The sequence below is a fragment of the Eptesicus fuscus genome, chromosome 5 (genome assembly GCF_027574615.1).
Source record: "Eptesicus fuscus isolate TK198812 chromosome 5, DD_ASM_mEF_20220401, whole genome shotgun sequence".
NCBI lineage: Eukaryota > Metazoa > Chordata > Mammalia > Chiroptera > Vespertilionidae > Eptesicus > Eptesicus fuscus.
The window spans coordinates 22,720,908-22,736,451 of NC_072477.1; the positions used below are offsets into that span (position 1 = coordinate 22,720,908).

The following is a 15,544-nucleotide window of genomic DNA, read 5'->3' on the forward strand; positions in this document are numbered from 1 at the left end:
AAAACTAAAACTAGAACAAACCAAACCAAGTTTCTGATTCAGTGGAAAGCCATTAAAATTGACTTTATTGATGCTTAGGGAACTGAGTCATTCTAAAAACTGATAAAGAGAAAGAATAATTTATTCAGTAAAAATAGCTTTCAAGGTAATAATAAATAGCTACTAAAATAAAGACCATCATAGAAAAATTCTAGCTAGTAAAATGAAATGACAGAATTAGAATATTATCATTTTGAAACCTATAATAAAATAGTGGACTTAGGCCAGTGATGGCAAACCTATGACACGTGTGTCAGCACTGACACGCGTAGCCATTTCTGACGACACGCGGCCGCATGCCGAGGATGAAACATTTGCTGCTCCTGAGGATGAAACATTTGCGACTAGAGTCTTGGAGTTAGTTTCTTCCTCAAAGTGACACACTACCCGAGTTATGCTCAGTTTTTTGGCGAAGTTTGACACACCAAGCTCAAAAGGTTGCCCATCATCACTGACTTAGGCAGTTATCAAAGGTTGCTAAAACTCTGATGCAATGCTAATGGTGAATTTTACAATGAATAATAAATCAGGCTAACAATATCTTTACCAAATAATTAACCTTAATATCACAAAGAGAGACAGACACTATATACCTTCTGATAAATGTATACAATACTTATGAAATATTCTTGCCAAAATAAAAATCAAGCCTGTATCTATCTATGCACTACCATAGGGATGGTACGCAACAAAATCTAGAATATGGAAAATGCTACTGAACAAATAACTAGGTTTAATAAATGACAAGGGAAAATAAAAGGGAGGAGGAACTATGACAGATTAAAAGAGACTTAAGCCTGGCTGGTGTGGCTCATTGGTTGAATGTTGACCTATGAACCAGGAGGTCACAGTTTGATTTCCAGGTTGTGGGCTCAATCACAAGTAGGGGGTGTGCAGGAGGCAGCTAATTGATGGTTCTCTCTCATCACTGATGTTTCTATCTCCCTCTCCCTTCCTCTCTCTGAAATCAGTAAAAACATATTTTAAAATAGTAATAAAAATAAATAAATAAAAGAACCCGGCTGGCATGGCTCAGTGGTTGAGCACTGACCTATGAACTAGGAGGTCAGGGCACATGCCAGGGTTGCAGGCTCAATCCCCAGTGTAGGGCATCCAGGAAGCAGCCGATCAATGATTCTCTCTCATCATTGATGTTTCTATCTCTCTCTTCATCTCCCTTCCTCTCTTTGAAATCAATAAAAACTATTTTAAAAATAAATGAATAAATAAATAAGAGAGACTTAAGAGACATAGCCACCAAATATGGTATATGAACCTTAGTTAGATACTGATTTAAACAAGCTAACTGTATAAAAGCAATTATGAGTCAACCAGGGAAATCTGAATCTTAATTGGGTATTTGATGATATTAAGCAAGTTTGCTAAAAAAATTTTAGGCATAATAATGGGATTGCAGTTACATTAAAGAAAGAAAGACAGAAAGAAAGGAAGGGACGGAGGGAAGGTCCTTGTCTTTTGAAATCACATGTGAAGTTACTTGACAATAAGGTAATCTGATGCCTGAGAATTGCTTTAAAAGAATCATGGGAGGTTGATATAAGTAAAACAGATTGCCCATGTTGACTATTAAAGCCAGATATGAGTACATGAGGTCATTATTTTAGTCTCTCTACCTTGGTATATGTTTAAAATTTTCCATAATTAAAAGTAGTGAAAAAACCCCACACCAACTCACTTCATTATCTTTCTCAGTAGGAAAGCAGAAAAACTATTCAGAGAAAATATAGCAATTTCAACTATAACTAACCAGAGATAACATTATTAATCAATATATTCAATGATATAGCATCTTCTTGATACACTGAGCATAAAATTTATTTTATAAAAAATTTGACACGGAGAGATAAAGGATTGATCATTATTATTATTACAGCATTTATTATCCAGAGCTAGAAAGAGAATCAATTTCTATACTATACAAGCCTTGCATTCATGAATTTAATAATCAACGATTTGCTTTTTCATTATAAACCCTGGAGGTCTATGACATATCTAGTAATTAGTAATTTTACCAAGACATAAACTTCAACCACAAGAAATACACAGTATATAGAGAAGTTAGGTCACAATGAGTGAATCTAGCAGAGCACCTAGCAACCATATCTCAAAGCAGTTTGTTGTTCTCTGCTTCTTGATTCACAAAATGATTCAAAAATGTTTTCTTGGTAAAAAAAGAAAAAAAGAGCCAATGTTAATCACAATAATGGAAACAAAGAAAAGATAAAGAGGGCTAAAGAAGTGATGACTATCAGTCAAAAACCATAGGCTCTAAATTAAATTTTAAAGTTAAATGTTGAATTTGGAAGTAACTTAAATCAATGATGCATAAAAACCCACCATATGCTCTGTAAACAAGAAAAATAATTTATGAAACATTTTAGGATTGCTCTAATCCATCCTCTAATCAGTACAAAACTTGCATTTTTGAAGAAAATTATCCTATATAATAAAAGGCTGCCGAAACCAGTTTGGCTCAGTGGACAGAGCGTCGGCCTGCGGATTGAAAGGTCCCATGTTCGATTCCGGTCAAGAGCATGTACCTTGGTTGCGGGCACATCCCCAGTAGGGGGTGTGCAAGAGGCAGATGATTGATGTTTCTCTCTCATCGATGTTTCTAACTCTCTATCCCTCTCTCTTCCTCTCTGTAAAAAAAATCAACAAAATATATAAAAATAAAAAATAAATTAAAAATAAATAAAAGGGTAATATGCAAATTGACCAAACAGTGGAACGACCTATTGCTATGATGTGCCCTGACCACTGAAGGGCAGGTGCTCAACACAGAAACTGCCCCCTGGGGGTCAGTGCGCTCCCACAGGGGGAGTGCCACTCAGCCAGAAGCCGGCTGACAGCTGACGAGTGCAGCGGTGGTAGCTTAGACCCATGGGGAACGGGCCTAAGCCATCAGTCGGACATCCCCCAAGGGCTCCCAGACTGCAAAAGGGCGCAGGCCAGGCTGAGGGACCCTCCCCCACCTCAAGTGCATGAATGTTGTGCACCGGGCCTCTAGTAAGCTGTAATAGCCTCTCAGAACTATGAATTTATGAAGGTCTCAAGAGGTACCTACCTAGAACAAAGTTCTAACCACTCTATTTATGTTGAATATCTCTTTCAATTACAAAGTGAAAATTTTCTACAATTCCTTTTCTAATTTTAAAATGAATACAATATAGGAAGAGATATAATTTATCTATCTATTTATATAAAAGCCTAAGTGACTGAACGACCGGTCACTATGACGCAAACTGACCACCAGGGGGCAGACTCTCAAAGCAGGAGCTGCCTCCTGGTGGTCAGTGCACTCACACAGCCAACCTCCCATGGCCCCTATAGGCCCCTATCAGCCTGATCACCGGCCAGGCCGAGGGACCCCACCCGTGTATGAATTCGTGCACCAGGCCTCTAGTAAAGAAATAATTTTAAACTAAAATAATGAAGAACAGATAGGAATAGTAAGATCTTTTTTTAATTTATTTTTTTAAATGTATTTTACTGATTTCAGAGAGGAAGGGAGAGGGAGAGTGATAGGAACATCAATGAGAATCAATGATCAGCTGCTTCCTATACACCCCTACTGGGGATCAAGCCTGCAACCCAGCATGTGCCCTGATGGGAATCAAACCATGACCACCCAGTTCATACATCAATGCTCAACCACTGAGTAACACTGGCCGGGCAAGTGAGATCTTTTAGAACCATGCTCAAGATATAGATTATGTTTTTGGTCTGCTATCTATCCCGTCCTTTGAGGAATCAATTGTTCTCTCTCATTCTGTGTAATTTGATTTAGATAAGCCTTTCAATCTGTGTCTGCACCTAGGACCCAGGCCTGATCTATCAGAGTGCTCCATGCTACCTGGCTAAAAGACTGGTTGCAGGGTAGGTATGTGAGCCAAGATGGAACAGTCAGAGTCCTCCCAGGACCTTTCTTTTGGAATGTTCCGAAAAAAATGTTCTTTCTTTGGGGACTATGAAATTTAAAGACATAAATTAGAGCTCATTTTGGCCACTAGTCCCAGTTCTAGGAAAAAGCTATCTGCAGCAGCAGAGAATAAGACTAACGCATGAGTGAAACAAAGTCTTGAGATGTAAAACAAAAGCAATTTTGTTTTATGTGAACTAATAAAGTTCTTCTTTTGCTTAAGCTAGTATGATTGGACATTCTATCACTTAAAACTGAAAGAATTTCCAATATATTTTTACTGTACAGAGAAAAATAAATGTTACCTAGTAAACTCAGTAATTATTCCAGCATACTCTATCATAAAAGGCACATTTTAGATTATAACAACATCTTACCTTCATAAAATGTTATACAGACATCTGTATTACAGCTAGAGCTCATCATGAAATATACAACAGGCAACCCTGAATTAATGTGATCTGGGTACTCACACTCATCTAGCCCCAGCTGATAGGCCAGGTTCTGTAGGCCTCGTACCTTCTCCATCAAATTAGCTGTGGTGAGGCTCCCCAGTTCTGAAATAGAATCATTTATTTCAATACCATTTCTATCCACTGTTCTCTAATAACAACTCATTTGAGATGGAAATCATTCTTATACAAAATTTTAAGCTTTAATTTTTATCAAATAAGAACATAAACCCATTTCTTTTCTCCTCCAACCATCCCCCCCTCCCCAACACACACACACATGAATTTTTCCCACTAATGCAAAATTGAGCTTACCCAATATGAGGAGTTAGCAAATTATGTTTTATCTTAAGGATCCTTTAACAACATTCATTTTGTCTATCATACAAAATGAATACACAATGCAAGTATCAAACCTTGTGACTCCACATAGCATTGAGAAAGCCTATAGACAGATCTGTCTTGAAAAATGGACACTTAACTCCATTGTCTTTTATTAGTCCTTATTATTTCAATTAATAAAACAGTGACAAAACATGTACTGTTCCCCCATTTCCCTAAGTTTAGAAAACAAAAACTAAATATTAACTCAAACTTTCCCTTCAAATCAAATACCTATAAAAAATTTTAAGTTTACCAGGTAAAAAGACAGTATACTTAAAAAACAACAATTTACTTTCCCAGATTTTCATTTAAATAGCATAGCACAAAATTCCTTTTAGGTTTAAGATACAGGTCAATTTATATGGTACATTATGCTATATCTCTCATTAAAAATTTAAAGTTTCCTTAGAAAATGCATATTGATGGCATATAAATGTCTGTTTGGAATATTAGAACAATGAACCTGAAATGCCCTTGAGACTTAATACTTCCAGGGCTGGAGGAGGGGAACCTGCATTTAAGCATTTCATGCAGAACAATGAATTACCTTCGAAATCAAATAAAGGTGTTTTTTTCTCCCACCTATCATCAATATCTGGCATAAGCAGTAGACTTTCTTGATCTGTTCAGCTGCTTAAATAGCTCAAGCATCCAATTTTTACCTTCATTTCAGTCTATTACTTCACAATCATCATGAATCTTATCATCGAAGGATGATTAAAAAATAAATAAATAAAGCAGAGCAAAAATCAAGGAAAATTAATGTTTTTTAATTTAAATTTCCACTTGTGGTTCAGTTCCAAGTCATTTATCAAACAACAATAATCACTACTTACAGTATTCTTTATTGGAGTAATTGATTGGAAAGAATAAAATAAGACAGGTCTTACCTATGAAGGGATTGTCAATTAATAGTACTGACAACAACATATAGCAGTAAATCCTAAATAAGCACTTAGTGGTAAGAGTCAAGACTTAAGAGTTTAAATTTTTTCACTCTAACAAATCTTGGTTAAGTTAACCCTTTGAACCTTAGATATCATCATACCTATCTCACAGGACCTTTATGAGAAATGAGAAAATTTATGCGAGAGCTTTTTGTTAACAGTAAGCATTATACAAAACAAAAGTATATTAAAGGACTTTACCAGCAGATAAAATCATTATGAGCAGGTCTTAAATTAGAAGGATTGCTACACATGGAAAAGTTAAGAAAGGCATTTAGACATGAAGAACTATTAATAAGGATAGTTAGGTAGGCAGTTTGAGTGAGCTAAGAATACTTTCAAGGGAACAGTCAGAGAAAAACTAGGAAGGTGGTCTGTGGGAGAGCATAAATATCAAGTTAAAAGCTAGAAGTCACCGAAACCGGTTTGGCTCAGTGGATAGAGCGTCGGCCTGCGGACTCAAGGGTCCCAGGTTCGATTCTGGTCGATTCTGGTCGGGGGCATGTACCTTGGTTGCGGGCACATCCCCAGTGGGGGGTATGCAAGAGGCAGCTGATTGATGATTCTCTCTCATCGATGTTTCTAACTCTCTATCCCTCTCTCTTCCTCTCTGTAAAAAATCAATAAAATATATTAAAAAAAAAAAAAAAAAAAAAGCTAGAAGTCACCAGCATAGCTTACCTTTCAACATGTCGAAGTCATCACGTTCTATTTCAGCCATCCATTTGGGTGGCGAGCTAGTAATAGGCTGTCAAAAAATTAGAATAGATCCACTCAGTTACATACAAAGTGTGAAGAGACCCTACTCTTCCTTCTTATAGGTAGCTTGTCACATAGCATTCAGTTTGTGTGAAAATACTGGCAAATTATAATTTCTAAAACCCTGATTTCTCCAGGTTCAGATACGGCCTATAAATAATCACCTTACAAAATAATACTGCTCATCCTTAAAGGTGGTCTCAGAGAAATGATCTTGGAAGAATTAGGTCTGACTATTGTCATTATTTCATGCATAACAGGTTAGTATAGCAATTAAAAGAAATTACTTGAGATTCAGTTCTGGTGAAAACCTCCAACTGAAATGTTTGAAACAATAATCAGTAAGTAATATTTTCTAGCAGAGGAGAAGATTTAAAGAAGAATCAAGAATGAGAAAATCCTCAATTTGCAAGAACACTGTAACAGTCATCACTTGAAATTTCATTTTATAGCAGGTGTTTTAGAAAACTTTAGAATTTTAAGTTATTTTCTCATTTCTGAAAGTGAACTTACAAAATCTGAAAGAGTCCCTTTCTAAAATAGCTTTAGGCAACAGTTTTCAACCCTAGTTTCAACCCTATGATGTAACAACAACAACAAATACAAATGACCTGGCCATACCCTAGATGCAAGGATTAGAATATCAGAGGTGGCGGAAGAGTCCATTGGAGAGGACAGAGCAAGGAACATTACATATGTACTTTTTAAAGGCTCCATAGCTGCATATTGATGATTCTGTTGTGCAGGTAGGAGTACAGGTGAGAAACATTACTTCAGTTTTGAGCCCCCGCCCCCCTTTAATATATTTTTATTGATTTCAGAGAGAAAGGGAGAGGGAAAGAGATGGAAACATCAATGATGAGAGAGAATCATTGATCGGCGCCTCCTGCATGCCCTACACTGGGGATCGAGCCCGCAACCCGGGCATGTGCCCTTGACTGGAATCAAACCTGGGACCCTTCAGTCCAGAGGCTGATGCTCTATCCATCGAGCCAAACCAGCTAGGGCAAGCCCTTTTCTTTTTTTAAAAAGTAATATTTACTTAGCACTATGCAACAAGCAAAACACTTTACATGCATTATGTCATTTAATTTCCAAATCAACCCTATGAAGTAGGTATTATTACCCTCATTTTACAAATGAAAAAACAAATGTACAGGAAGATTATAAATCGCTTGCCTCAGGTCACACAGCTAGTGGACCCAGGATTCAAAATCCATGTAGTATGAGTTCAGAAACCACTACTCTATACTACTTTCCCTAGAAGGCTATTATAGTCAAATTCACCATTTCTGGAAACAGATTATACAGGGAGATCTTAACCTGGGATCCTGGGATGACCCTGGCCCCCTAGAAACAAAACTCAATATGTATGTCCATATTTCTAGGGAAAAGGTATAGATTCTTAATCAGATTTTCAAAAAATACCATACTATAATAAAAGTTATTTAAAAACCACTTACTTATATTTATGACTCAAATATAGTTGTTACCAGATACAATGAACTTAGTTGTTACCAGATACAATGAACTAAACTGAAAAGTCAGTATGAATGAGAATGTAAGAAAATTAAATCAGATACTTTCTACTCCATCCACGAGACAAAAGCTGATCTAGTAATAATAGCTACCGTGTATTGTTTATTATGCAAAGTGTTTTAACTTGCATTATGGCATTAAGAATCCTATGAGGTAGTTTCAACTGAGAAAACTAAGGCTCAAAAATTTTAGAAAAGTTGCTGAGGCCACAGATAGTTAAGAAATAGATTCAGGTCCTGGCCAGTGTGGCTCAGTTGGTTGAGCATCGTCTTGTGAACCAAAAGGTCTCCAGTTTGATACCTGGTCAGGGCACATACCCAGGTTGTGGGATTGATCCCTAGTTGGCGTATATGCAGGAGGCAACTGATCGATGTTTCCCTCTCTGTCTCTCAAAATCAATGGAAAATACCCTTGGGTGTGGGTTTGATCCCTAGTTGGGGTATATGCAGGAGGCAACTGATCGATGTTTCTCTCTCTCTGTCTCTCAAAATCAATGGAGAATATCCTTGGGTGAGGATTAACAAAAAAACCAAACAAGCAAAATAAGAGTGTGGATGCCAGTAATCAGACTAATGGGTTCAAAGCCTGATTCTGGCACATGTAGCCTATATCCTTGGGTAACCTACTTACTCTCTCCGTGCCTATATCCTGGTCTGTAAAATGCCTCATATAGTTTTGTGAAGGTTAAGTAATATATGTAAAGTGCTTAGAACAGTGCCTGGCACATGGTAAATAAGTGGTAGCTAATATTATAGTCATCATATTCTCCTAGTTGTGGGAATATAGAAGAGAACATGTGTACAGCATCTAGCACAATTCCTGCTGCCCTGCAAATAGAAAAGTTGTGACTTAATGGATTTCTTCCTTAGGTTTCTGATGAGCCACTGAGAAATTTCAGAAATCCTCTAAGGAGGTATATAAGTTAAGGTCATATGCATCACATAAACAAAAGAGAAAAGCTTTAAGATCATAATTTGGGGCCCTAGCTGGTTTGGCTCAATGGATAGAGCATCGATCAGCCTGCAGATTGAAGGGTCCCAGGTTCAATACCGGTCAAGGGCACCTGCCCAGTTGCGGGCTCGATTCCCAGTAGGGGGCTGGCTGCAGGAGGCAGCCGATCAATGATTCTCTCTCATCATTGATGTTTCTATCTTTCTCTCCCTCTACCTTCTCTGAAATCAATAAAATAATTTATTTTTAAAAAATCATAGTTTGGGCAAAAAGAATGCTGGCGTTACATTAATTATTTCAACTGCTTTTCGTTAAAAGCTTTTAAGATAAGAAAAGAGGCTAATAGACAAGGTAAAAATGGCAAAATTGAGCATTTGGACAGAGGAAGGCATTATCATCACTTAACATGATAATAATAAAAACAGATTTCCAGGGCTGTAGTTACAAAGTGACTTAAAGATTATGACATTATTTTTGAAAACAAAGAAACAAGAGATATTTGAGCTGTTACCAAGGAGCAAACCATGGTATAAACTTCAGTAGGTAATTAAAATATTACTTACACTTTTGAAAGAAGCTGCAAATTCAGCAACACCTGGTACTAAAAAGAAAAGATACATTATTTATTCAGTTTTAGTGTCCCAGACATAAAAGATTCAAATAATAAGAAAACAGCCTGTCTTCAAAGAGCTATCTGGAAGAGGAAAGAGAGAGTAAATCAGTAACTGTAATACTGCTTAAGTTCTCCAAGAAAGATGCCAGATGGTATGGTAGGACGCCCACCCCCACAATCACCAAAAAAAAAAAAGGAAATCTAAATCAGACTGAGGGTGAGGGTGCAGGAAAAGCTTCCTCAATTAAACTTTGAAGGATCGGGAATTAGCTAAGTGGGAGGGTGGCAAGATACAATATCTCTTATCAGATAAAAGTTTCAATTTCCTTTGTAGGTACGCTGTTCTGCCAATCCAATTGTTTATTTAAATGCCTTACAGGAAGAATCACATAAAAACCAGATATGTAAAAATAAAATGTTCAATCTCACTTAGAGAAATACAAACTAAAAATAAAGATCAGTAACATTCAATATCAGCTAGTATGTGAGTATGTGGCACTCTCATACACAGTCATCCTCTCCCATGTGCACAAAGCTACTTGTGCAAGGATATTCAATATCATTAAATTATTTGTAATATCAAAAGTTGGATATAATTTAGGTTTCCAAATAGGATATGAAAACATAAACTAAAGTATATTTATACAATGCAATATTTAAAAAGAATTAAGTAACTTTAAACCTACTAACATGGAAAGATCCATTAATAAACTACTACTACTAGGTGGAATAAGCTGTAGACCATGTACATATGACCCCATCATTATACCCCGCCCCTCAAAAAACCCCTATATATACTTAAAAATATATATTTATTTGCTTATTTAAATAAGTATAAAAAAAGGTCAAAAGGATTATATCAAACTACTAATGGTGATTTTATAAGTGATCAAAGGAGGTGAGGAAATACATTAAGTATCTCTCTATATATATTGTCTGAACTTATTACAGATTTTTAAAAATGATTATTTTTTAAAGGCTCCCCATCATTTCCTAAGTCACAGTGTGTCCTGAAAAAGTAAACAGCTATTCTGAACATTGGACCACAGAATTCATTCTCTTCCCTTTGAAGTAAAATTAAAATTTTAACCATTACCGTTAAATGATACCTCCTTAAAAATATCCTTCAATGTAGCACTGGTTCTCCTGCATTGATTCTGATATAAAGAAACCAAAAACTTACATTGTTCTGGCCAAAGATCTGGTGAGGCACGATCAAGTTTTTCAAAACTTAATAAAGATGCTTCCAGATCCGTCCCTAGAACAAAATACCCAGATGAGCCAAGAAGACACAAAACATATTAATTTACATTTTAAAACATTTCAATCTCAAAGAACATAACATACTGGAACATTCACCTGGAAGTCTAGATAGCTGAGTTCTAGAACTGCAATTAAATGTTGTAAAAATATATCATTTTCCCTTATCAAACCTCATTTTTCCGATATCTAATGTTTTAGTGGGGTGTCAGAAAAAATGAGTATCAGCAAACCCACCTGCACCTTCACTCATACCCTTAAGACTTTCCTCCAGTTACAATCAAGTGTCCCTGCTCTCAAGACAAACAAACTCCTCTGCTAGGGTTCTGAATTCCATCTTCTCTTGCTCTGTCAAAGATATCATCATGAGTAATAATATCTTTCTTGCACAATCAGTTTCTACCATCTCAACTGCTTCATACTCAACAGCAAGCAAGCCTGCTCTAGAATTTCCCTTCTTTGAAAAAGTTCTTCCTTGACCCCATTATCTCCTCACTCCTCCTTCTCTCAAAAGTTCTTGAGTTATCTATCTTGCTGTCTCTATGTCCTCACCTCACATTGTCTCCTTAACCCATGACAATCAGACGTCTGTCCCTATATGCATGGAAACTGTTGTTGTCAAGGTTATCTATGACCTATGTTGCTAAATCCAGTGGTCATTTCTCAGTTCTCTCCTTTGTGACCTTGCAGCTTTCACACACTGACCACTCTCCTTGAAACACTCCACCTCCAGCTTCTGTAAAACCACTATGCTGGTTCTTCTCCTTCCTCACTGACCCCTTTTCCTCAGTCTCTTCTTTCACTGAGGCCCCATTCTAAACTGGCTTCACACTCCACACCTAAAGTCTCATGAGAAGATCTTATCTAGTCCCATAGCCTTTACCGTGCCAATGACTCCATATTTATATTTCCAGTCCCAGTCTTTCCCTGAACTGCAGTTATGTATCCAACTAATACTTGATATCTCTCTCCATTTACACATGTGAAAAATCCCTTAATTCTAATATGTTCAAAACCATACTCTCCCAGTCCTCTATGTCTCAAGAAATAGCACTACCACAAATCCCAGTTCTCAAAAACCCAGATGCCATCCATTCTTTATGCCTCTCTTTCCTTCACCCTTCCATAACCAACCATTAGTAAATCCACTAGTTACTGTCTCCAAAATACACCTGAAAACCAAATTAATTAACCAAGAAACCATGATTTCTCTCCTGGACAACTTCAATAACCTCTTAACAGGTCTCCCTTTTCCCATTCTTATCCCTTCTCCTCCCTACCCCCAAATCTATTCTCCACAAAGCAGCCAGAACTGATTTTTTAAATGCCAATTAGTTCGTCACTCTTCAACTTAAAGGACATCTTTCCAGCTAAATTCGTGAATTTGTACCTACCATGCCCTATAAAATCCTACATGATCCAGCCTAATTCTTTGACACCATTTCCTCTCTACTCTTGCCTGGGCACACAGTAGATACTGGACATTAACAACAATAGTTAACCTGTTGAGTACATATTATATGCTCAGTATGCTAACTAGTTGCATAAATGAGTTAATTTAATGACACAAACAGTTTTTAACATTTTCTGAATAAGCCACATCTTTTGAAATCTGGAAGAAAAAAAAAGCTATGGACTTATGGACTCACTCCCTAGAAAGTGTACATGTATATAAATGTTTTCAACATGAACTTTTCTCTAAATTGAATTTGCCCCCAAAATGTTCTAAGAGAATTTCCAATGGCATTCTAATTGGTCAAGAATTTGACCCTAATAAATTGCCTTAATTAAAGCATCCAAAATGGTAAGAAAGGAAAACTGTGTAACACAAAGTGTCAGTTTTCAAATTCCAAGGAATGTTACCAATGGGAAGCTCAACCATAACAAAAATAAGCGTATTGGGAGTAGGAGCTAATAACCAACAGGGGTGGCCTTATGAAAACCACAGTTGTGGGCCTAACTCAGAATCTGCTGTGAGGTTTACTCTCATATATTAAGTAATTAGATGGCCTTACTTGATTTCAGCTTTCTCCTTTTCAAAAAAGTCCCAGCAAATTTAGCATTAAAAAGACAAATGAGGGCCTGGCCGGGAATCTCAGTTGGTTAGAGCATTGTCCGGATATGCCAAGGTTTCAATCCCCAGCCAGGGAACACACAAGATTCAACAAATGAATACATAAATAAGTGGAACAACAAATTAATGTTTCTCTCTCTCTCTCTTTTCCATCCCTCCCTCCCTCTCTCTGAAATCACTCAATTAAAAAAAGAAGACAAATGAGTAAATGACCTAATCTTTTTCAAATCAACATTATTTGAATTAAAATTTAAAGACAAGGACAGGTAGAACATTAAAAATAGAAGTGAGAGAGCTAGGCAATGGAATATTTTAGGATTATATACTTTAGAAACTGAATTTAAGTTCAAAGTGCTCCACTTGATTTTGTCAGATTAAAAAAAAAAAGATTAGGGGGAGAAGTGAAACTTTGTAAAAGATGAAACTGAAAACTTTTACAAATAAAGAGTGCAAAGAGTAGCAATGGAGATGGCTAGAAGATCAAAGGAAGAAATATATAATGTTTCCAATACTCTTCCTGGTTACAGAAAGGAAAAAAAAAAGAGAGAGAGAGAAGACCGGGCAAAATCAAATACAAGGAATACAGCTCGAAAACCTCCAAAAACTTAGAAATCTAAAAATAACCTCATAATAAACTAAAATTTTAGCAGAAATTACTTCTTCTATCACTTGGCTTTTTAAAAAACTGTGGTAAAATATACATAATGAAATTTACCACTTTAACCATTTGTAAGTGTACAGTTCAGTGGCATTAAGTACATTCACAATGTTGTGCAACCATTATCACAATCCATCTCCAGAACTTTTTCATCTTCCCAAACTGAAACTCAGTGCCCACTAAACAATAATTCCCCGTTCCCTTGGCTGACTATTTAAATGTCACCCCCACTCGTTTCTTTTTCCTGGCAAGAGAAGGACATTTTACCCAGAGGGTACCCAGGCAAGGGAAGGAATCTCTGTTGACTCTGAACCCATAATTTCTTTTTTTTAAAATATATTTTTTATTGATTTCAGAGAGGAAGGGAGAGATAGAAACATCACTGATGAGAGAGAATCATTGACTGGCTGCCCCTTGCATGTCCCACACTGGGGATCCAGCCCACAACCCCGGCATGTGCCCTGACCAGGAATCGAACCGTGACCTCCTGGTTCATAGGTGGACGTTCAACCACTGAGCCACTGTGGCCGCGATGAACACCCATAATTTCTTACACAGTTTACCTGCACTCAAAAAACTTAAGACTCGGTTTAACTTGAAACTTCGGCCAAAGTAACATTCTTTCAACTATGAACAAGACAGATCTAGAGTTTATAGTCCTGTGTGAAAGCGGCAAAGTGAACAGAATAACTATGCTGACAGCGAAGGCACTGAGATAGTGAACCATGGTGAAGAGGGGCATATCCAGATGCTATGTTCTGGGAAAGCCTCTCTGGGAGGTGACATCTAAAATAAGACCTGAAACTGCAAGAATTTACATGTCTGATTAATCTTTTCCTCTCCCAAAGCGCCTAGCATTTATGCCCTACATGTAGTCTGTACAGCGTTCTTGGCCTCAATTTCCTCATTCCTGAAATGAACTGCCAAGATTCCTTCCAAACACAAAATGTGTTGGTTTGAGGAGGGTAAACTACATATCAGTGACATGGACGTGGGGGTGGGGGCAGTAGAAGCAAAAAAATTGAGTGCAGAAATGACTGCAAGACCCTAACTCTCCAAAGCAGGATCGAGCGCAAAAGCACATGGGCATACCATACCAACATAACTTAGCTGCTGAGATGACTTGCACCTTAAGACAATATACAAGCAGACATCGTTCACTCAGCCTGAGGAAACATACAGCGGAAGCAAGAGAGACGGAGTCGTGTACCAAACTACACTAAAAAGCTCAGTTCTCATTTTCCTTGGGACTCGCTTGGCGCGGGGCCGGGAAGGTCCCCCGCTCCTCTAGCTGCCAGGACAACGGTACCAATCTGGGGAGAAAGAGGATGAGGTCAGCCACCAATCCCAGCTACGGTTGGAGAGAATAGTTCCAGACGATCAAAGATAAGAGAGCCAACCCTTGCATGGGGCGCCCCAGAAGAAAGCTACAATAAGGCACCTCCTTTCCCCCAGCTGTATCTCCTCCTCCGCCCTCCGTGAAGCTGAGGCTAAGGGAGCGGCGGGGCCCGGGATGGGTCTCTCTCGCGGGTGCCCCCCTCCACCCGGCTGGTACTCGGCGGGGGAAACTGAGCTCCTCCGGAGCACCTGTGAAGAATCGGCGAGCTGAAGACGCACCCGCATCCCAAGGAAGAGAAGCGGAAGGGGGAAAGAGAGGAGCCCACGTTCGACCGGCAGACGGTGAGCGGAAGTGGCCAGGGGAGCAGGCGAAGGATCTCCAAGCCGGCTCTTACCCTCTGTGGGAGACGCCATCTTCCAACCCATGTCACGTGACGCGACCAACCGTCGGCGGGAAAGCTGGGACCCACAAGCCCCGCCCCCGAAGAGAAACCCTATCCCCCACTCCCAGGCCCCATCTCCTTTGCCCCGTAAAGGGAAATCTCTGCCTAACCCCGCCCCGCCGCTGGCCACACCCCCTCAACGCA

General features: G+C 38.2%; 1 protein-coding gene across 3 annotated transcripts in view; it reads right to left on the reverse strand.

The window, feature by feature from the left end:
• The window catches only part of LIN52 (lin-52 DREAM MuvB core complex component), an 88,406-nt gene extending 72,982 nt beyond the window's left edge, over positions 1-15,424 (reverse strand). For all 3 annotated transcript variants that reach the window (XM_008138840.3, XM_054715926.1, XM_028141407.2), the window contains exons 1-5: positions 15,353-15,424; positions 10,811-10,885; positions 9,578-9,615; positions 6,447-6,513; positions 4,456-4,539 (exon numbers count right to left, since the gene is read on the reverse strand). In XM_008138840.3, the coding sequence (XP_008137062.1) occupies positions 4,456-4,539; positions 6,447-6,513; positions 9,578-9,615; positions 10,811-10,885; positions 15,353-15,383 (295 nt within the window). In that variant the 5' untranslated portion in view covers positions 15,384-15,424. The remainder of the gene's footprint in view (positions 1-4,455; positions 4,540-6,446; positions 6,514-9,577; positions 9,616-10,810; positions 10,886-15,352) is intronic.
• Between the last annotated feature and the right edge of the window lie 120 nt (positions 15,425-15,544).